At 33.8% G+C, this 22,339-nt stretch overlaps 2 protein-coding genes across 2 annotated transcripts in view; one reads left to right on the top strand and one right to left on the bottom strand.

The window, feature by feature from the left end:
* Positions 1-405: 405 nt before the first annotated feature.
* Det (baculoviral IAP repeat containing deterin) lies at positions 406-2,221 on the bottom strand. The gene is made up of 2 exons (XM_090104308.1): positions 1,783-2,221; positions 406-1,154 (listed from the first exon to the last, which is right to left on the bottom strand). Exons 1-2 carry the CDS (start codon positions 2,065-2,067, stop codon positions 1,026-1,028), a joined length of 414 nt encoding a protein of 137 aa, XP_089960434.1. The 5' UTR covers positions 2,068-2,221; the 3' UTR covers positions 406-1,025.
* Positions 2,222-2,518: 297 nt separating this feature from the next.
* LOC149906721 (monocarboxylate transporter 9-like) overlaps positions 2,519-22,339 on the top strand; it is a 46,277-nt gene continuing 26,456 nt past the window's right edge. Inside the window, exon 1 of the mRNA XM_090104897.1 lies at positions 2,519-2,864. The gene's annotated coding sequence lies outside the window, so the exon portion shown is untranslated. The remainder of the gene's footprint in view (positions 2,865-22,339) is intronic.

The following is a 22,339-nucleotide window of genomic DNA, read 5'->3' as shown; positions in this document are numbered from 1 at the left end:
CGAAGGACCAAAAAGAGAGATGTATGGGCTGCTGATTGATATGGTATGATATCCCATACACTCCTTTAGCTGATAAATTGATAGTTTGATAGTTTCTACTGATGATGTAAAACAAGTTATTGCCTTTGATCACTTTATTGTTGGTTGCTATAAACTAATGATGATAATATGATATTGATATATTTGATAGTTGATAATGAGATTAATTGATATAGCGCGTACACCCCGAGCGCTTTACACGAGCCGCGAGCGCAGACCAACTGGGTGAAGATGTTATTGTCACCATAATGAAATAGGATCGTGTAAAGCGCTGAGTCAGGATGTACGGCTAGCCCGTACAAGGTTTATTTCAGAAAATGATTTATTGTTAATTTATTGTAAAAGTTACATAAACATATTATACAGAAAATTCTTTAACCAATACCAAGCTGCAGTATTTGGAATAATATACAATTTTTGGTACTGAAAGATGCTAATAATTTTTTTCTAGTGCATTTAATCCCTCAAAACCTTGAATTTAAGTTTCTATATCCATACTTATATTATAAATGCGAAAGTAACTCTGTCTGTCTGTCTGTTACTCAATCACGCCTAAACTACTGAACCGATTTTCATGAAATTTGGTATGGAGATATTTTGATACCCGAGAAAGGACATAGGATACTTTTTAACCCGGGAAAATGACGCAATCCCGGAAATCCCACGGGAACGGGAACTATACGGGTTTTTCTTTGACTGCGCGGGCGAAGCCACGGGCGGAAACCTACTATGATATAATTTTAAAATTAGGTATAGATTGTATTTGTTGATTTCTGTGTGAGACCCAGAGCAAATTTCGAACAGCTTACTTGTAGAATGTGAATCTAGTACTGTCTGGAATGCAGAACAGATTTTTTTTATTGCAATTAGGTATATTTAATTTAATTTTGCATCCAGATAATATGATATTTTTCCCAGACAGAATTTTAAATAATGTTCACATAAGTTCTGCATGATTTTAATTAATTACTAATTTCTTGTATATTTCATCTTCTTCCCAAGCACCTGCGTCTTACATCCTTAGCTTTATCATCTATTTGTTCTTTCGCTACTTCCGCCAGTCTTTTAATTTCGTTACTCATATATTGCTTTATTATTGAAAGATACTCTGCAAGCTGAAATAGAGAAGTTTTATACAGTGTAAACTCTATATAACGTCACTTAAGGGACCGTGCATTTTTCGACGTTATATAGAGTGGTCGTTAAATGGAGAGAAAGGGAGAATTGCATGATTGGTCCCGAGACAGGAATATTATTTTGACATTGCCTATGAAACCATGTTATCATCGCTTGATCAAGGTCTTCATATTGAGGTTTCTTCAATTTTTTGGCAGATCGTCCAGTATGTCAGTAAAAAAGAATGTAAACAACTACATTTTCATTGATTTCGGCAACTTAGTCAGTACTTCCTAGTCCTAGTTCCTAGTTGTAATGTCTTATTGTGGTCGTTAATTAGAGTGAGCGTGATGCTATATGGAGTGTATTATTGTATAGATAACAATATAAACCAACCAAAGTCGAGAAATCTTGACGTTATACGGAGTTTGACGTTAAATGGAGTGTCGTTATATAGAGTTTACACTATAATTTCAATCAATGATGATAATAAATAACATTCTAGTCTTAAAAATTATAAATCATCTACTTAATACATTAAATATTTACTATGTAGCCAATTACTACAGAAATTCTTAATATTTATGTTAAATATTGATCTAAATAATGTTATAAACAATAACTTACCAGTAAATCATCTTCTTTCTTGCCCAGTTGTACAAAAGCACATTTAGCTGCATGACTCTTATGTTCCGCCCAAGGGTCATCATTTGGCTCCCAACCATCAAGTTCTTTTCCACATAGAAAGCACTTGGCAGCGTCTGCATCATCATCTCCAGTTGCTACTGAATAAAAGCCCGCTTCAGCCATATGACGGACATTACATTTGAAATCATCACTGAATGGCCATGCTTTAAATGTCTTTACACGCTCCTCAACTAAAAATAAAGACGGGCTCTCCAGCTCTTGCATTATATCGTTAAAGTAATACTTATTTTGGCAAATGTAAACAGAATTTATGTGCAGCACAATCGCCTATAAATTTTCACCCAAAGAATACATAAACTCTAAAAGAGTTTTCACCGTTATGTCAAAATGATAACTTTGAATTTTGAATTTCGGCTGTACAGATAGTAACAAAACCTATGACAACAACACAGACCACAGAAAACTAAGGCACATGTCCGTTGTCATTGTCAATTTTCATTCGGTCAGTTCAATAAAGATTTTACAGATTATTAATAACATTTTTTCAATGAAAATATTTTATTTACTTTCTAATAAAATCCATTCATTAGATTTTCTGCAGGCATACTTGTGTGTTAATTTTTCGTAGTTCAATTCACTCATTGTTTAGTTCATACTTTCAAAGTCATTTCATTCACTCATCGTTCAAATTTCCAGCAAACTTTGACCATCTGCTATTGGTGTTTGCGATTGCATAGTATTGCGGTCTGCGATTTGGGTGTTCGATTTAGAAAGTAAATTCGTGCTTTTTATGACAAAAACTCTATTTTAAAACTAATATTTACACGTTTTTATATTAAAAGAAATTAAATATATACCCTACGGTACAAATTAATAAGCAATAGTGAATTAAAAGTATTCACGTATAATCGAAACAAGTGCCTAAACGTTTTTACAATTCTTTTGTTATTCTTAATAATTATAGGCTTTCATTAACTTTATTGAGTGTTTACGTGTTTTAAATTGGTATTGCGATGGTCCGAGCTGTTTTCTAGCATCGTCCAGTGCTATATAACGTTTTGGTAAGTGTTATTTTCCACAATTACTCTTTTTATATAAGTGTCACCAGAATATCACCTTGCCTTGAGAATATATTGAATTAGCATGAACATTATTATCATTGGATAGGTATACTACTCATGCTCATACAACCGTACTTTTATTTTTAAATATAGTGTAATGCCACTTCAATGACGAAAGGAAATCATATGTTTTTTGGATATGAAACGCGTACAGTAATACCTATAATATGTTATCGTAAATATGAAAGTTTGCATCGTTTAATAAATATAAACAATATTGCAAATTAATAATAAATACATTCATTAATTTAAAAATCATTTCATTGATTTATTATTTGAAATATTGTATTGAGAATGTTAAAATTCAGAGCAGGGGAATATGTAATAAATAATGAAACAATAAATTAAGACCAGGACATAAAACACTTTGTAATTTCACATAATAGGTACAATTACTTATAGCAGTGTACTTTTCTATTAGATCAGTAAATTTCTAAAATAATTAAAAATTGTATAATAAATAAAATGATGAACGAAGATGGTGTTACTGAAAGGAAAGTTCAAGAAATAAACTTTAATTTCTTCTGCAATGTTTAGGGTTGCCAACTTTTTTTACAAGAAATAAAGTATATTCAGGTCTATGAAGATTATTAAACAGTATTTTAGCAAAACAAACAGTATTTATTGTAGTGTGCGCCCTTTGACTAAATAAAAAAAAATTCTGAGCGTCTAAATGTAACACATAATAATGTGTCTGCATTTGATGCTGAAAACAGTATTTTGCATACTTTTTTTTTGTTAAACAGTAAAAAGTATAATTTAGTGAAAAACGGTATAATACTGTTTAAAACAGTATAGTTGGCAACCCTAGCAATGTTATAACCAGAAATCCGAAAAAAAAATTATTTTAATTCAGTATTTCATTTACTGAAAGTGTCATGTATGAAAAACAAAAATAATTTTTTAGAGTTGATATAATATGGATCAATAATTTACTAATTACTATGATTGAGGTATATTATTATGGCAATCAGGTTAGGAAAGGTAACTGTTATGAATCCAATAAGAGTAGTAGTAGTCCCCTGGTGGCTTCAAAGTTCAAATAGCTGTAATTGTTATGAATCCGTGTGTATATTTATTGTTCATACTGCTTGACTCTTTAAATACTTACATTGTCCATTTCAAAATTATGTTGCATAATTTTTATGTATTGTTAGCTGAACATACGTAATTTGATTCCGACCTGATTTTGCAATGTTTTATTGAAGTGAAAACTTCTTAAGCGGCGTTGAGCACTTTTTCTGTAATGGGTATAAAATCTTAAACTCGCGTCAGGACATGTGACCTGATCGAAAAAGCGTAAGATGGATACCATTCCAAAATATCAAACATGCTCAACGTTAATAATCAAGTTTTCACTTCTGCCGGCACTCCCGGAGTGCAACCCGTCTTTTTTCTTAAAATACTGTAGTATAGTTATTGAGACAAGGATACAAATGTGATTGGAAAATTGAAGACACTCTTATAAAGCAATCTAAGAACTACAGGGAAGTTCCCTTAGGAAACCGTAAATTGCATCCTGGAATATCACAAAAAGACTGGTATAGTCTGAACAAAACAAGATGAGCTTTGAATGGTAGCTAGATTTAGAATCAATAAATGCTATCTTGTTCTTATTTACCATGATGAGAAATCTAAAATTAAGATCTAAATATTTATTTTACACTTACAATGTTTGTTAATCCTCCGCTCTTCTATGCGAAAATTTAAAAAATTATATGAAAAGATGTGAATTTTCTACATGAAATGGTATTTGCACATTGCAATCTTTTCACCTTCTTTTCACCTGAATCTTTCATGTGGCTAGCATGTTAAAGATTATTACGTGAAAATTAATATTAACGTAATATTAAACCACATTCCGTTGCCAAGTTTAGTTATTAAAAGTTTCTATGATCACGTTCTCTGAGGACGTGATCTCGCGGAAAGAGGAGGCTGAGCGGGTCCGCGAGAGGGATCCTCACGCGGACCCGATCCGGCGCCGACGCCCTATTGGGCGTCGTCGTCGTGTTGCGGCTGATTTACGCGGCCGCAACCAGCCTCCCTAACGAGGGGAGCCGGGCGATGGAGCGGGGATTTAGTCCATCGTCCGGAGAGATGTGGTGGCGTGAGATGTGTTCCGCTCACGCCGCCCCATGAGGTTAGAGCTGGTTGGCTCACAATTTGTTTTGGCCCGGCGACGGGCAGCCGCTGACGGGGTCACGGAAGAATTCTACCATACCCGTGGCCCCGTCGTTGATGAGGCTTGACGGAACACAGTGGGGTTTTGGTCGGTAGGAATCCGACATAACCCACGGTCCCTTCCCCGGAGGCCGTGGGTATCTATGCAAGATTTCCCCACTTAAAAAAAAAAAAAAAAGGTCATGAAAAATAACAACTGCAGTGTTGGATGCGTAAAGTTGCTCAAAGTTCCGCGTAGGGTAGGGAAAGTTTAGACCGAGGCTGAACTAAATTCAATATTAATCCACGGCATTGAAGCAAGGATATCCGGGATAGGCCGGGATCGATGCGGTGCCCGCACTGCGGCGATTTTTATCCCCATTTTACTGCTTTAGCACTATTTCTAAGAAAAAATTGATCTGAAAATGAAATGCCGAAAACGTGAAATTATTCGCGGTTTTTTATGGGTTTTACGCAATGCAAGAGTCGATCGGACTGGCAATAAAAAAAAAATCTAATCGAATTCAGAAGCGGTATTCATAATTTAAAAATTTTGTAAGTATTCCAATTCGAAATAGAAAACATGAAAACAACGATGTTAAGTATCTACTGCATTATATCAAATGTTTTGACGGGCTGCGGTTCACAGATATGGTTTCCTACCTGATATAAAATAGATTTCTATTAATAAATGCGTAGAGAACTAAAACATGACGTGTTTCTTCTATTTTCTATTTAAATTATGAAATTCTGTTCATCATGTATGTAATTGTATGACATGTTTTATTTTTATAAAAATTTATTGTAGACATTTATAGGTGTTACAAAAAAATGGTAAAAAAAATATAGGAACTTCAGATTTCCTGAAAAACAGTGTATGTCACAGCATACATTGCCAAGTGCCGATATTCATTGTTGATACCGTTTTAGAGACATCAAATCGGCTATGGGATCGTATCTGTACCGCAAACTCCAGTAATCGGTGTACGATGGCATACTAAAAACACCCATTATAGTTAATATGAATTGCTAAAAAATCTCGCAATTCATCTTCGGTCAAGCCAAGAGAGCGCCCAGTTTTGAATAATGCGTATGAGTTTGTTTGCTCTACGATGTCTACTAAAACGTCAGGGGAAAAGAATTTATAGAAATAACTGAGTGAAGTTTCGTTGAATATGTCGGTAAGATCTGAGTCTTCTTCTACAGTTGCCTTGTGTCGAAAAACCGTTTTTTTCCACTGATAGTTCAGAGTGAACTTGGTGATTCGTCTAGGTCGTCTAACAGCAGAAACAGTGGGCCGTTGCGATCTGGTATTTCTGGGACGCGACTTGGTAGAAGCCCTTATGCGAGCTGCAAGTGCCTGCAACTAAGCCAGTTATGGAGCCACTTGCTGTTGGTTCAGGCGGTGCGGGGGGTTCAGGAAGTGCAGGGGTTGCTGGGAGTGACGGAATGTCACTCAGGATTGGAATTTTTTTACAATTTGGTTCTAAGGACGGGCTTGAATACACGCTTCGAAAAATTGGTGTGAGTCGAACATTCTGGTCGGGGGGGTCTTCATCATCATCTAAAAAATTGGGCCTTTCCATTGAGCTTATCGGCAAGCTTAGCGGAAAGCGGGGTGCGCACACGTAATTCATCGCTACCGTCAGAGGGTGCATGCTCAGCAGGCACAAGCGCTAAAATTCTACCACCACGAGTTAGAAATTTTTGCTGCCGACGTAGAAAATAAAGCGTGCTATAAAACCAAGTATATAAAAAAAAGCATCCTCAAATTGGCAATGTATGCCCTGACATACAAACAAAATGGCGGGTGTTTCGTTACAAACTTGGCAGTGTATGTCACGTCATACATCATGTTAGTGATCAAAATAGAACCATTCAATGTAATAGAAACATCACAATTATTATCACACTTATTCCATTACACAATAAAGCATACATTTTAGTCATTACACCTGTCCTAAACTAAGTAATATTCATAATAATAGAATAAATACCTTGGACAACGCAGTTGACGTCCGCCGGGTAGCCATTTTTTTTCAATTTATGTCAAAATAAATGTTGCTACATGTGTGTTTATTTTTTCCACCCAATAACAGATAGTGTTGCAACATAAGAATGTTAATTTTCTACACGGAAGATGTAATTATTTTAACAATTTTTTTTTTCAAGTTCATGTATGACGGTACATACAGTGCCAAATTAAGGGTTAAAATGAAATCGGCATACAAATATCTAATGTTGAATTTATATTTTTGGTTTTATGGCATTCAATATCTAATGTTACCTGAAATAAAAGTCTCGTCTTTCAAAGCCGTTTTTTAATATCCGAATCCTTGATAAGGGTTTCCTGTCGGCTAAGCATTTTATTTTTTATATGTACAATGTACATAATACTTTAATAAGTAGGTAGGTTATAAACCTACTGCCTATATCATATTATGTTTTATATTTTTTTCTTTGCGTTTAAATTTGACTTTTTTAAATTCTATTGCAATAAGATTACCTATTAAAAAATAACATATAAATAAAAACTTTTAATTAACAAATCCTTTATTGCTTACTCCACTAGACAATCAAGTCAAAAACATTCCGTCTGCATTTCACAAGAGTGGAGTACAACTCCCTTCATTTTAAATAAGTTGTCCATTAAAACCATCACACATCATGCAACCGATAAATATCGAATTGGCTCTCCACAATGAATACAAATAGTTTCAATCAAGAACAGCATCATTATCAAGCACAAATTATCTTCCCTTCAACAAACAGTCCATCATTAGTGACCAGGTTAAACATCGACTAGAGCTAATTAGGGCCAATTGCGAAGAGGTCGTTTTATTTTAAGAGCCGTTCGAGAGCTATTTGAAGATAAACACGTGACGTTTGTTTACAATGAGGATGCTGGTGATTGAGTTCAATAGAATGTTAAGGAAAGGATTTTGATTTGGTAACAATACGTCTATTTGTGGGCATAAATCTGTTTGTTAACAGAAGGTATGCAAGATTACACCACTCCAACTACTGCAGGCTATACAGCTCTTTACTCGAATATAGGTCAAAAGTCTAAAGAGACGATAATGTAACATTATAATATTTTGCTGACATATGGAGCAACCTAATCTTTGTACGACGAAGCCTAAATATTGGTAAGGCAGTAACCTACTCTACTCAAACGGGAGTTTAATTTATACGTTGAAATTAAACAATTATTAAATAACTATGTACATCTATTCACTAGTGATTACAAATACTAATTGTAATGTTATCGATACAAAAGATTAAGGATCTGAAAAATCTGGAATATTCCATCAACAGACTGGCTACGTCAGTGGAATACATTTGCACGCCTCATAAGCGAAGCGTTGAGGTGGGTACTACTGTCACTTCGCGCAAAACATCTGATTTTTCAAACTTCAAATGTCTTTATGTATCATACATTGCACTTGTAAGATAATACATACACACACATATTAAGAAAAAAACACTATTTTTAACATTCATGATATTTTTGATGTCATTTTTGTTATTTAAACTAGTTAAAAAACAGTTTAAAAAAGTTCTGTCTTGGACGTCCGTGTGTCTGTATGTGCGGGGGATTTTCTTGTTAACACGATAGCGACCGAAATACTTTACTAATCGAGTCTTTTTTTTTCTCTTACGCTTGAGTATGCTCAGGAATAGAACCCTTTCATTTTTCAGGGTCTGATTCGATGTGGTTTAATTGTTATTAAATAAACAAAAATAATAATTAATAAATATTTATTAAAAAAAAATTATGAGGCGTGCACTTTTGGATTTTCCAAACTATTTTATATTGCGATAAAAGTTCACGCATCAGAAAGCATGTTAATGCACGAATGGGATTTTCCACGCCATGCCTTCGATGAATAAAATAAATGGAGCAAATGTTACTGTTCCTGTGGCGACGGAACATACTTTTTTATCTGTGAACGAGAAATTGTTGTGCTGGTAACCAATGGATTAAAAGCTAGTGCGTAAAGACACATAAACTTATATTCATAGTATAAGTTTGGGAAACAAACTAACTTTGGCATTTGAATATTAGTTAAAGGATTATACCAGGTATGATAACAAACAATAATACTATCTGAGGTATCTTGCTATTTTTAAACACAGGAGATAAAAGAAAAACAAAATCTTTCAATAAAGGCTAAATTTCGTGCTAACTCGCTGACAAATCAAGGACCAATATCAATAGAGAACAGTTGCAATAAATTTTCCACCACAGCTCTACCAAGCAGAAACGCATTGCAGTACCATACGTTATTCCGATTAGATCTTGCAGCATCCTAACAGCTAGAAAACAATCCTATCCTATCCTATACTTCCTACTAATATTATAAATGCGAAAGTTTGTGAGGATGTGTGTGTGTTTTTTACTCTTTCACGCAAATACTACTGAACCGATTACAATGAAATTTAGCACACATATAGAGGGTAACTTGGATTAACACATATGAAAGGTTTTATCCCGGAAATACCACGGGAACGGGAACTATGCGGGTTTTTCTTTGAAAACGCGGGCGAAGCCGCGGGCGAAAAGCTAGTATTTACTAAATGGATACAGAGACAAACTGTCGGTTGGAAAACGTGGCCAACAATAGGGGTAGATTAAAATATAAAAGCTTTGATATTCCTCCAGGTATCTAGGTCAGCTATTTGTGACGAGCCTGTCAGGCTCTGTTTGTTTAGCTCGATATAATTGATTGCGATTTTAGTTGGAAAAGTGCTTTTAATGGCGTTTCGGGGTAATCTCTTTTAACACTATATGAGATTTATTGAAGAGATGAATTTAAAAGTTTGTATCAAGCCTGGATTAAATTATTAAAGGCCATCGAACAAAATCGCTTGTTTATTTAAACATTATTACTGTTTTCTTTTAAAGAAAATACTGATCTTTTCTAGAGAATTCTATTTGATCGGCCGTGTTCTGATTAATTGAGAAAGGATTCTCGATTTTTTAATAAACTTTAAACTAATAGATGAATGTAAAACTAGAACAACATTTATTTTTAAAACTTGTTATTTTCTGCTCGTGTAAGTTTTTTCAATAAATACCTATAAATTAAAATAGATAGCTTGTAGCTATCTAAATATGTAATGCTACCGCGGTACGTAATATCCATGTAATATCATATGATATTCATGCACTTTAAACGAAGCAATTATTGTACACGTGGTTTTGCTCAACTTACTGCAGACGATTTTATAAACATCTCGGGAATTTCTATTACATTCTAGGAGAAGGTTTTAGTTGTTTACGTTTCACCAGCAAGGGTTGTCTACCACTAGTTTTTCGCCTACGGCTTCGTCCGCATTGTCTAAATCTTAACAAATTATATAACCACAAACCTTCTTGGAAACCACTCTCCATAAAAATGCATCAGAATCGTTTTCGTAGTTTAAAGATCCAAGCATACATAGGGATAGATAGACAGACAGCGGGAAGCGATTTTGTTTTATACTATGTAGTGATAAATAAACCAGGAAAACTACAGGAGGTATGCTAAGCTTTTCTCCACGGCTTCCTTCGCTTGCAATTTATCTTTTGTTTTATTATTATTAGTAGTAGTTTTATTTAATTACCAATGCGTTTTAATTTTCAATCAAGAAGAAAATAATGATAGTAACAGTTTATCTATATATATATAAAACTCAAAGGTGACTGATATAGTGATCTATCAACGCACAGCCCAAACCACTGGACGTATCGGGCTGAAATTTGGCATGCAGGTAGATGTTAGGACGTAGGCATCCGCTAAGAAAGGATTTCCCGAAATTCTTGCGGGAACGGGGAAAACGGGGATGCACCGTGCACGTACAAAGTCGTGGGCGGAAGCTAGTTTGTAATATATTTATAATGTATTGTCAGATTATACACCAAGTCTTGAAGAGGGCTCTATTTTATTTTTCAGTTATATACTTTTTAACTAATTATGAGAATGCAAAGAAGCCATTGCGGTTGTGGTGAAGCTAAAAGCATATCACATGTCGGTATAAATATTCGTGAGTTTACATACCGCAATGTTTTTAATTACATTAACTTTGGTTGAAAGTTTGTTAGCATGGCGTATTTCGTATTTTAAAATACGAAATACCGCTATTTTAAGTTCCTGGCCGTCCTGACAAGATGATAAGCGATTAGTACAGTCAAGGTGGATAATAAATTACATATCTATCATATATACTAGAACCATGCTTCTCGATTATTGGTGAATTGACTTTGTTTCTATGGTTTAAATTTTAAACATACATTTGATGTGATTTTATTTTGAAAAAAAACAGAATGGAAATATTTTCTTAAATAATATAATTAAAGAAAGTGATGGTAGGTAAGTAAATCTAAAAGTCATGATTACATCAAAATATCGCTTTCGTGTGAAACATAATTATATTAAACATTTATCCACCTACCCTCACCTACTTTAGCTCGTAGAAAGATATTTTATTCTGTTGTTTCGTGTTGCAGCTTCATAACTTTATTGAGCCACCCTATAACAAACACAAACTCGAAAAGTTCACAAACATTTCTCGAATGCTTTTAAGAGTCCAAGAAACTTTCAGCAGAAATATTTTAACTATTAACTGGAGATGTCTTTTATCTTTTAAATCTTTTATGTCACTTAAAGATAGCTTATGTAACGCCTAGCACGTTCCACGGCCCACGATGACAATGCAAGTCTATGAGGGTACTTTTACTAAAGGTTAAGCACTATCATATACGGTTTGTTTCGAGAGCCCCTAACGATTATATTTAACTTCGATGTGCGATGGATGTTGGCGAGCAAGAGATTTAAAATATCTTTTGGATTTATTTAGCTGCTGCTTTTTGTTAATTATCTTCTTTTATTGGAGTTGGCTTGGGAGAAGATGTTCCATAATTTTGGGTATATTTAACTAGGTACCTCTTTCGCCTACGTCCTTCCTTGCGTACAGTTCGCGTTGTCTTCCAAAATTTGCTAATACATATTTTATTATAGGATGTTTTGCCATCCCGACTTTCATTGGAAAATCTGAAACAATGTTTATAGAAGCTGAATGAACAAATTAATTCAGTTAGCTCTGCAATAATTTATCTACATCAGAGATACAGCCTTGGATTTAGAAGTAGCTATCGTATAATTACAATTATTAACTGTTTCGATTCATTAAAATAAATGTCAGCTCAAGAAAGTTGTATGGGCTGACTTAAGGAGGATTAGGTAAATTAGAAGGTTACAATAGTAAATCTTAAGGTCATGCGATCGTAGATTTTTATTAGGTGAAGCCAAATTTATTGGCGTCATATTTACGAATTATTGATTTAGTATTTTACCGTAGTTCTCACTGTTATCTAACAACGCAAGAAGTTTTGTTCTTCAGGTGTTGACACTTTTATACGTTACCAATTACTATGATACGTTTTAAAGATCATACAATATCGTCACTCTTTATGAAAGAACCTAGTAGTTTTAAATTTTATATAGATAACACTCGTGTTATTCAAGGTTAAGAATATGAATGTTAATTTGTACACTATTGTGTTCATTGAAAAAGACATGAACTTGATAGACACGTTTTCATATATCAATATATGACTTCTTTCAATTTGGGACGTTACGTCAGTGTTTGATATGTGGTTTGATAAATGATTATATTATTCTTTTTGTACATTTTATAAGATTTTTTTTGAACGACTAGCTGTGCCCCGCAGTTTTAACCGTATTGCACTGCTTCTTTTGGTCCTGACCGATAATTTTATTAGGACCCGTGGTTCCTGAGATAAGCAAACAAACAAAATTTTCAGCTTTATAATATACGAAGTATAGATACGAAACATAACGTTATGTACACCATATTACATACATACTAGTATAATGTAATATAATGATGGTACAGCAAGGTATCAAATTGTATTTCAAACCTTTTTATACCTTCTATAAGAAAGTAAGGTTTAGCGAAACGAATAACCTATAGGTAGCTTAAGATTCGGTATCGATTTTACAAGTGCCAAACTATTTGAAGGTCGAAGGTTTGAGTTTTATTTATCTACTAGCTTTCCGCGCGTGGCTTTGCCCACTGTTTAGAAAAAATACTAAAACCTTCCACAAGAATTACTCTTTCTGTAAAAAAAAACCCGTGGGGTGGTTTTAAAGATTCAAGCATACATAGGGGCAGACAGTGACAGCGACATCATCATCAATACATATAATAAAATTCTAGAAAAGTGGTGTCTGTACAATGAAAATATGTAAAAAAAAATTAGCAGGGGTTATTACTAAATCGATCCCAAACCCAAAACTGTTGTTAAAAAAAATTTTGTCTGTTTGTCTGTTTGTCTGTTTGTCTGTTTGTCTGTATGTTTGAACACGCTAATCTCAGAAACGGCTTATCCGATTTAGATGCGGTTTTCACTAATATATTGTGGTAAGCTTCATTTAACATTTAGTGTTTATTTCATGTCAATCGGTTCATAAATAAAAAAGTTATGACCATTTAAGTAATCACAGCGAACATTTGCAAGGCATTCTATACATGAATTACTTTATTTCGTAAATTATACGCTAAAGTTATTCCTCGACATGTCCAGATGATCATATCGAAAGTCCCTAAGCGTGGGGGGGGGGGGTGGTTATGCTGAGGGGGTGGTAGGGGGGTCAAAGGACCTTTATTTAGATTTTTGCTCATAAGTCTAAAACCTGCACAAATAGCATTATGGTTACTTCTAGGTAAATTTTCTATATAAAAGGTCTTTGAAATTATGTCGTAGGTATTATATTTTTAACCCCCGACGCAAAAAAAGGGGTGTTATGACCGCTATGTGTGTATTGCGTGTCTGTCTGTGACACCGTAGCTCGCTAACGGGTAATACGAATTAGATGCGGTTTTTTTGTTACATTAGTTGTTTAGTATATTATATAGGGGTGAAAAAACGCATGTTAGTGACGTAGTAGTAGATAGTGACGTATCTAATGAAAGACATGACGTGTAAAGTACAATAAGACATATTCAAAATTGGTTCATCCATTTATTGGATAAAAGTGGCAATAAAAGTTGTCAAATATACCTAAGTGGCATATCAAAATATGAAAGGGCATGACCTGACGTGAGAAGTATAATGAGGCATTGGTATTTAATCAAAATCGGTTCATCCATTTATTATATAGAGGGGTAAAAGTGGGAATGAAAAAAACGAATGTTGTCTGTTATACCCAAGTGATATATCAAATGAAAAAGGACGACCTGTCAGAAACAACAAGTCAAATTATATCAAAATTGGTTCATCAATTTATTTGATATAGGGGTTAAAGTGGGAATGAATAAATAAATTTTATCAAATATACTCAAGTGACGTATCCAATGAAAGACATGACGTGTAAAGTACAATAAGACATAATATTTTATCAAAATTGGTTCATCCATTTATTGGATATAATATGTAGGTATAAAAGTGGGAATAAAAGTTGTCGAATATACCCAAGTGGCATATCAAATGAAAGGGCATGACCTGACGTGAGAAGTATAATGAGGCATATTTAATCAAAATCGGTTCATCCAATAATTATATGTAGGGCAAAAGTGGGAATGAGAAAAACGAATGCTGTCTGTTATACCCAAGTGATATATCAAATGAAAAAAGACGACCTGTCAGAAACAATTAAGTAGTCCAATGTTATCAAAATCGGTTCATCCATTTATTTGATATAGGGGTAAAAGTGGGAATAAATAAATAAATTTTATCAAATATACTCAAGTGACTTATCTAATGAAAGACATGACGTGGAAAGTACAATATTTTATCAAAATTGGTTCATCCATTTATTGGATATAGGTATAAAAGTGGGAATAAAAGTTGTCAAATAATATACCCAAGTGGCATATCAAATGAAAGGGCATGACCTGACGTGAGAAGTATGATGAGGCATATTTAATCAAAATCGGTTCATCCATTTATTGATTTATAGCGGTAAAAGTGGGAATGAATAATCGAATGTGGTCAAATAATATAATCAAGCGGCATATCAAATGACGTGTGAATTACAATTAGTCATGTTTTATCAAAATTGGTTAATCTGTTTATTACATATAGGGCACCTTGGGGTGATAGTGGGGATACATAATCCAAATGGAGTACCAAACGAAAGGATATGACATGAACATAATATACATATATAGGTATGATTAGACATGGTTTAGAATTTAGATCAAAATCGGTTCTGCCATTTACTAGGGGTGAAAGGGAAAAGTTGAAAGTCTGTGAAAGTAGAAGGAATATGGGAGCGGGAGAATAACCACATCCTGGAAATTTTGAACTCTTCTGTACCTAAGTTTTATAGCTCAGTTTAGTAATAAATTTTACTAACAGTTCTTTTGTGTTATTATTTATTTTATTTCTTAACTTTATAATAATGTGTAAGTACTTATAATTTAGTTGTATATGATAGTACGTGTTTCAAGACGTGTTTACTCAATAATTGTGTGTTAAGTAGTAACTACTATGCAGTCACTATTCCACGCGGACGAAGTCGCGGGCACAGCTAGTTTTATACTATAATGGTAAGAGTAGGTATTTAATTGAGATGATTCAGAATATCACAATGAAATAAGGTTTCATTATCCATGTTATCTCGGCTTACTGAATTAATTGTATTATGAGTGAACAATAATTATCCAATAAAAGAAAATGTGTGTAATCGATTAACATGTGGTTGTTTTTAAATATGTAGTTTTATATTCGAAATGCACTTTGATGAATTAAATTAAATAAGAATTAAGTATGACAAGGATGTAGATATCTTATCTTAATATATATAAATCTCGTGTCACAATGTTTGTCCTCAATGGACTCCTATACCACTTAACCGATTATAATAAAATTCGCACACCATGTGCAGTTCGATCCAACTTGAGAGATAGGATTGTTTAAACATGTAGGTACCACGGGCGAAGCCGGGGCGGACCGCTAGTATTAGTATAAACTATAGAGTACTGGTAAGCATGATCAAATATTATGTTTTATATTTGTAAAGAAAATTGTTAAAGAAATTTTATTCTTATAAAAAAACTTCGTAAGGATTTTAATAAAGTAGTCTCAAGCATTTTTCTAGATGCAGAACGTTAAATCGTGTGACGTGTCTCTTTAAACTCTTGAGTAGTGTGTTTTAAGCAATTTAAATTTTATGAACATGCACTTTGAACACAGTTGAGATTTTAACTATACGTATATAACTACCTATGTATGGTACGAATGACAATATTTTAATCTGTTTTCAAAGTTAACAAATATTACTGAAATACATACTAAAATTAGGTATTATTTCATTTAATTTATATGTCGGAGAATTTAAATAACTCTCCATAATTAATTATAATTAGGTAGATATGTGAAATAATATTAAATAATGACTCAGTGCGCACAAGGTGTGCGGTCGATGGTAGTACCGAGACTATAGCACCCGTTACACGCTCAATCCAGATCACGATTCAAGTTAGGTGACGGATTGACGAATCTTTATGTGGATCGTCGCGACATTAGATGGTCAATCCAGATCATATAAGTCCACTGTTCGACATTGTCAAATGCACACGCATTCACAACCTAAACTAAATGGATCTGAATAAGAACAAAGCTTGTGCAGCAATAATTATGTTGCCTGTTCTTTGAAAAAACGCGTGTAGAGGAAACGCTGGGTTAAACCATGGCTACTAAAAAGCAACATCTATACACATTTGAACTTGTTAGATGAAATTTATAGTACGGACTACAGAAGAGGAAGAGGATTAGGTACACAAATTACTACAGGATGAAGGAGGCATATTTTGATCATCAAATTCAAATTATTTATTTATTTGTCAGAATTGTGGTAAAACAAGGTCACATGATTCAATTAATAAAATAGTCCGCACAATTCGCCAAACAATTGGCATACAAATTTTTCACGATTACATTGCAGATTATATAAATATACATACATTAAATAACATTAAAATTAACACGTTTTTATTAATATCACGATTTAAAGAAATCATTTAAAGAATAGAAACATATTTCCATATTTTCAATAATTTTCTATGCATTAAATTTTTTGGAGAAATATCCGGCGTTTTCGACGTTAATGGCACTTGCGGCCGGGCCATCGTCGGGGAATACCGTCGTTATTGTCGTCCGACTCCATCGCGCTCCGAACGCAGACTGACGTAATTTGACAGCATGTTACATTACACGATCAATCAGGATCTCGATCAAAGGATCGAGATCGTTGATTTCAAAAAATCTAGATATTTTCTGATCAGATTGTACAATCCGTCAATCAAATACATTACACAGTCAATCTGGATTGAGATCAATGATCATGATCAAGGATCACATTCTAGATTGAGCGTGTAACGGGTGCCTATATCATCGAGCTACTGACTCAAGGAATATAAACCATAGGATGGCCCCTTAACCCATGCATTTCATATCAATTCAATATCGACATTATGTTGTACACCATAGAGTACATTATAATAGGAAGGTATAGCCACATAACAACTACTCTGTTATGATTCTCTCACATATATAAACATTAACAACTAATAAACGAAGTAGGTACTGGTTATCGTTTACTTTTATATTACACCTACGAATTAACTCCTTTTGGTTTAAATTACCAATTTTTAACAGATAAAAGTATGGAAATTGCGCATTGCAGCTCCCAGTGAAATATAAACTGAAAATCAGCAACCGTTGTAATAAATACTGCGGCTTCTGTGTCTAACGGCTTCTGTGTAATGCATCCTGCATCCAAGTGGGCTAAGAGCTGGCGTGATTTTCATGTAACGTAATTTATATTAATGGATTTGGTAACAGTTGGTTTAGTATACTACACTTTACGATTTTTAGTTGTTGTTATAAAATCGCGAGAAATGGTTGGTGTAATGATTGTTTACCACAGTAAATGTAATCCTTGCTTTTCGGCTTACCTGGCAGAAACTACACTACTACTAGGGCTGAAAATAATTGATATACCTAACATTTTAACATTAGAGAGTGTATTATTTATTGTAATTTTCTGCTTAAAATATGGAGAAATAAATAAAAATTGTTTGAAAGCTCTTGGTCTATAGCCATTATGTTAAAATTCACAATTTATAAGCTTATGTTTTGAAAGCGATTTGTTTGCTGGATTCCGGAAAAGAGCTTAGAAAATATTTTATTGTGCCAAATATTTTATATTAGAGTCAGAACGAACATTTATCATTTAAATAAACATTTTATATTAGTTAATAGAAGCATGTATTGCTTTGCTACATTTTGATGAGATTTTTGATGAAATGTAGCCTTTTCAGATTTATAGACTATGGATTCTATATAAAAATAATTTCACTCAAACACTGCTTTACTGAAATTCCTGAGATAAGATTGTTCATGCAAATATAACACATAACACATATTTGAGCTTTATAGCAGATTTTCATGTAATTGCATTAAGATAGTAAATATTGGATTTGTAAACCTCTTTGAATCCTTAGAATTTTTTCTGTATTCAGTTTGAAGTCGGAACTTATATACACATTATCATGCATCATTGCATACCTGCCCCCCTAGTCAAGTGGTTTTCTGTTAGCGTAGCGTTCAATAGAATAGACTACGAATGTATGAGATTGACGTAAGCTGTAGATAAACGTATCTACAGCTTACGTCAATCTCATACATACGCTACGCTAACAGAAAGCCACTTGACTAGGGGGGCTGAAACAATTTTACGACTGTCAAATCTCACAGAGATTATTAATGCTTTCCTAGAACAATGTGTGATAATTTGCAGCATCACAGAAACAATTGATATATGATACACGTGTGATAATGATAATTCCGGATTTCCACGTGCTGTAACTTAAGAGATAAAACCATATTTTATATTGCTTATTGTTCATTTAATCATGCAGACAATAGACACCATGTTGGGAGTTTGTGATCATGGTTCTGTTATGGGAGGTGAAATAAACCTCTTTTTAAAAAAAAAGAATTTATTATTTAAAACTAAGTTACAACACTATGATTAATACACAGACTTATATGTGGTTAATACACGGATTTATATGGGTTTGCCGGCAACCGAGCTCTTAGGATGTTGGAAGTAGACTGGCTGGGATCGGATGGATAAGCGATGCGTAGGGAATATGGCGGGAAAGGAATGTGCTGACGGGATAGTTAGAGGGATGGCTGTATGCATTAATGCATACAGTCTTGGAATGTAACACCTCCCGGGGGTAGTCTAAACTACGGGGTTAAAACGCTACGTAGTTTAGATTTGGAACGGAACTAAAGGAAAAATACGAAATTAATAATTAATTCTGGTGCTAGGTCCGGACTCAGGTAAAGGGGTTGAACTCTCTAATGAAACGGATTTTCTCGGAGGGGTTTCTTGGATGTTTGGTATTGGAATATTTTCAGGTTCGGGCGGTGTGTGAAGGAAACGAGAACAGTTACCGGTTTTTAAGTATACAGCTAATTTATAAAATAGAAATATAATTATTATACTTATTACTAGAACTAGAATAATTATAGAATAATGGGTCTCATATCTAATTATTTGATGTTGGTTAATAATTTCGTCTATGTCGTCCGAAATCGTTTCAAATTTACGTTTTGATTTTACTGTAAAAATGTCCGAATTTATATCCTTCAAGTGCATAGGAGGCTCATTATTCCCTTCAGTTTTAAATTTACTTATATTATTACAGCATGAGTCATTAATTATATTAAAGTCTGAATTAGCAAGAGTTACATTTAAAAACATATCTTTGAACTTAGGTATAAGCCGAATATTTTTATTATGAGCTACACAATCATTCGGGATATTCAGGATACCCGTTCCTGAAATGGTTAATATTACATTATTTCTATTGCGGCATTCTACAAATAATTTATCTTTTGGGAATTGCACGTAAATCCAGTTATAATTAGAAATAGGTTCCCAAATTGTTACATTTCCGAATATAAAATCTGTATGGCACTGGACTGGTAGGGCGCTTACGACATTTGTTAATAGTTCACTTTCGCACCGAGGATTTGAAGTTGTTGAGTATACACTCGTGACGTCACATATGAACTCATTTGGGTTTATAACGGTGCAGTATTTGATAGAATCTAATGTACAGTATAATGAATTATCCGTGGTTATTGCGATGTACTTAATACTAGGAATTACATAACTAAAGGAATTAGGTTTATCTCCATTATGCGGAGTAGGTAAGGCTAAACAGTGAAATAATTTATAGTCTTGTATGGCAACTAACGGAATTCGTAATACAAAAATGATCTTGTTATTAAAACTATAGCAAATAACTTTAGAGATGTTTAATAACAAATGTATATTATTTAATTCTATACTTAAAGGTAACTTACGATCTACGGGTATGTGTCTATAGTTATCGACAAGCTCTTGGTACAGTTGCGTGGGAGTTAATATAGCCGGATGTAAAATGTTTTGTGTACTGAATAGGATAGCATTTGTTATGTCTTCTAATCGGAATGATATCGTCAGCATTGACGCTTCGAGACGAGCTAATATATTATCAATTTTTGATTTAATATTTAAGTTAATTGAAAGATTTGAAAAATTCTGAAATTGAGAAGAGAGTTTGTCGATAGCTTCTGCGAGACTGGCCTCATTACTTTTAATATCATATAATGTTGAATTGAATTTAGAAAAGGTAGAAGATGTGACTAAAATATTTTCTTTTAGTAATGAACTCAGTTTTTTCTCGTTATTTTGTACAGCTTGTATAGCGTTATCATATTTTACTGCATCATTTTCGTCTAAAGTGCCAAATATTGTTTTGGAGAGTGTGCCAATACCAGCAAACCAAGCCCCTCGTTTGAACTTACTACTGATCAAGTGAGAAAAAGAAGAATACTCCGATACTATGTCATTATATCGGGTTTTGAGAGGTTCTAGTATATAACTACATTCAGTGTTATTAGGATAATGAGCCTGGATTTTGTAACATATGAAACGTAATGTGCTTAAAAACGAGTTAATATTCGCTATATGCGGATTTATATAAGATATATCTAAAGGAGTTATTATATCTAAATAGCCTACATTAATATTTAATTTCCCAATCGGGTCAAAATAAACACCGGAACTGGAGTTGATTCGATGTACATATTCGGGGTGACCATGAGCCATTGCACTGGAAATAGAGCGTATAATATTTATAATTACGATAATACAATTTATAGTTTAGGCGTCGCCGGGGCAATTAGCTAGCTTGACTTCATCATAGTGATGGGTTACGTGGCGCCTATTTATCAATAATGTTAGTGTATGATTTCCATTAATTTTCACAACTTTGTAAGGACCTTTCCATATTGGTGATAGGGCTTTTCGCAGCCTTAAATGATTTTTTAATAAAACGTAATCGCCTACCTTATATTGAACAACCCGAGTGTGTGTATCATAATAATTTTTGGAATTTATTTTAGATTTATTGATAAATTCTAGAGCCTTATCTCTCGAGTGTTTCATTCTATGCTGTAGCATTTTTACGTATTCCGGGTAAGTAGTATTTGAACTATCGTATATAGAGCTAGGGATATGAGGTTTGTGACCAAATAATAATTCATACGGTGAATAATGAGTTGTGGAATGTACGGCGGAATTATATGCTAACATTGAAGTGAATACATAACGCGGCCAATTATCTTGATTTTCGTTTACATAGGATTTTAAATATTCTTTTAGCGTAGAATGAGACCTTTCTAACGCGCCTTGCGTTTGAGGGTGATAAGGGGATGACCAGAGTTGCTTGATTTTAAGAAATTCGCAGGTCCTTTTAAATAAATCTGCAGTGAAATTAGTCCCTTGGTCAGTAAGTATATGTTTTGGTATTCCAAATAGGGAAATAAAATGAACGAGGCATTCGCTTGATTCCTCGGCTGTGTTACTACGCAATGGATAAGCTAATGAAAACTTCGTTAGGTCATCCTGCATGGTGAGGATAAATTTATATTTGGCGGAGCCGGACTCCGGTAAGGGACCTACTATATCAATTGCTAACCTTTCAAACGGTGATGTTGACGTCGACGTTATAACCATTGGCGCTCTATTTGTTTTACGTAGGGCTTTATTAGCCTGACACAGTTGACAGTTTTTGATGTAATTTTCAACGTCAGAGCCCATGTTTTTCCAATAATATTTTTCCTTAATTCGATTCAGTGTTCTTGAGCAACCTAAATGTCCCGCAATTGGTAGGTCATG

The sequence above is a fragment of the Colias eurytheme genome, chromosome 8 (genome assembly GCF_061535395.1).
Source record: "Colias eurytheme isolate Ceu_HAF_F1 chromosome 8, ilColEury1 Martin Lab GWU primary, whole genome shotgun sequence".
In the NCBI taxonomy this organism is placed as follows: domain Eukaryota; kingdom Metazoa; phylum Arthropoda; class Insecta; order Lepidoptera; family Pieridae; genus Colias; species Colias eurytheme.
Note: the sequence above shows the minus strand (reverse complement) of the source record. Positions and strands in the feature narration are given on the sequence as shown.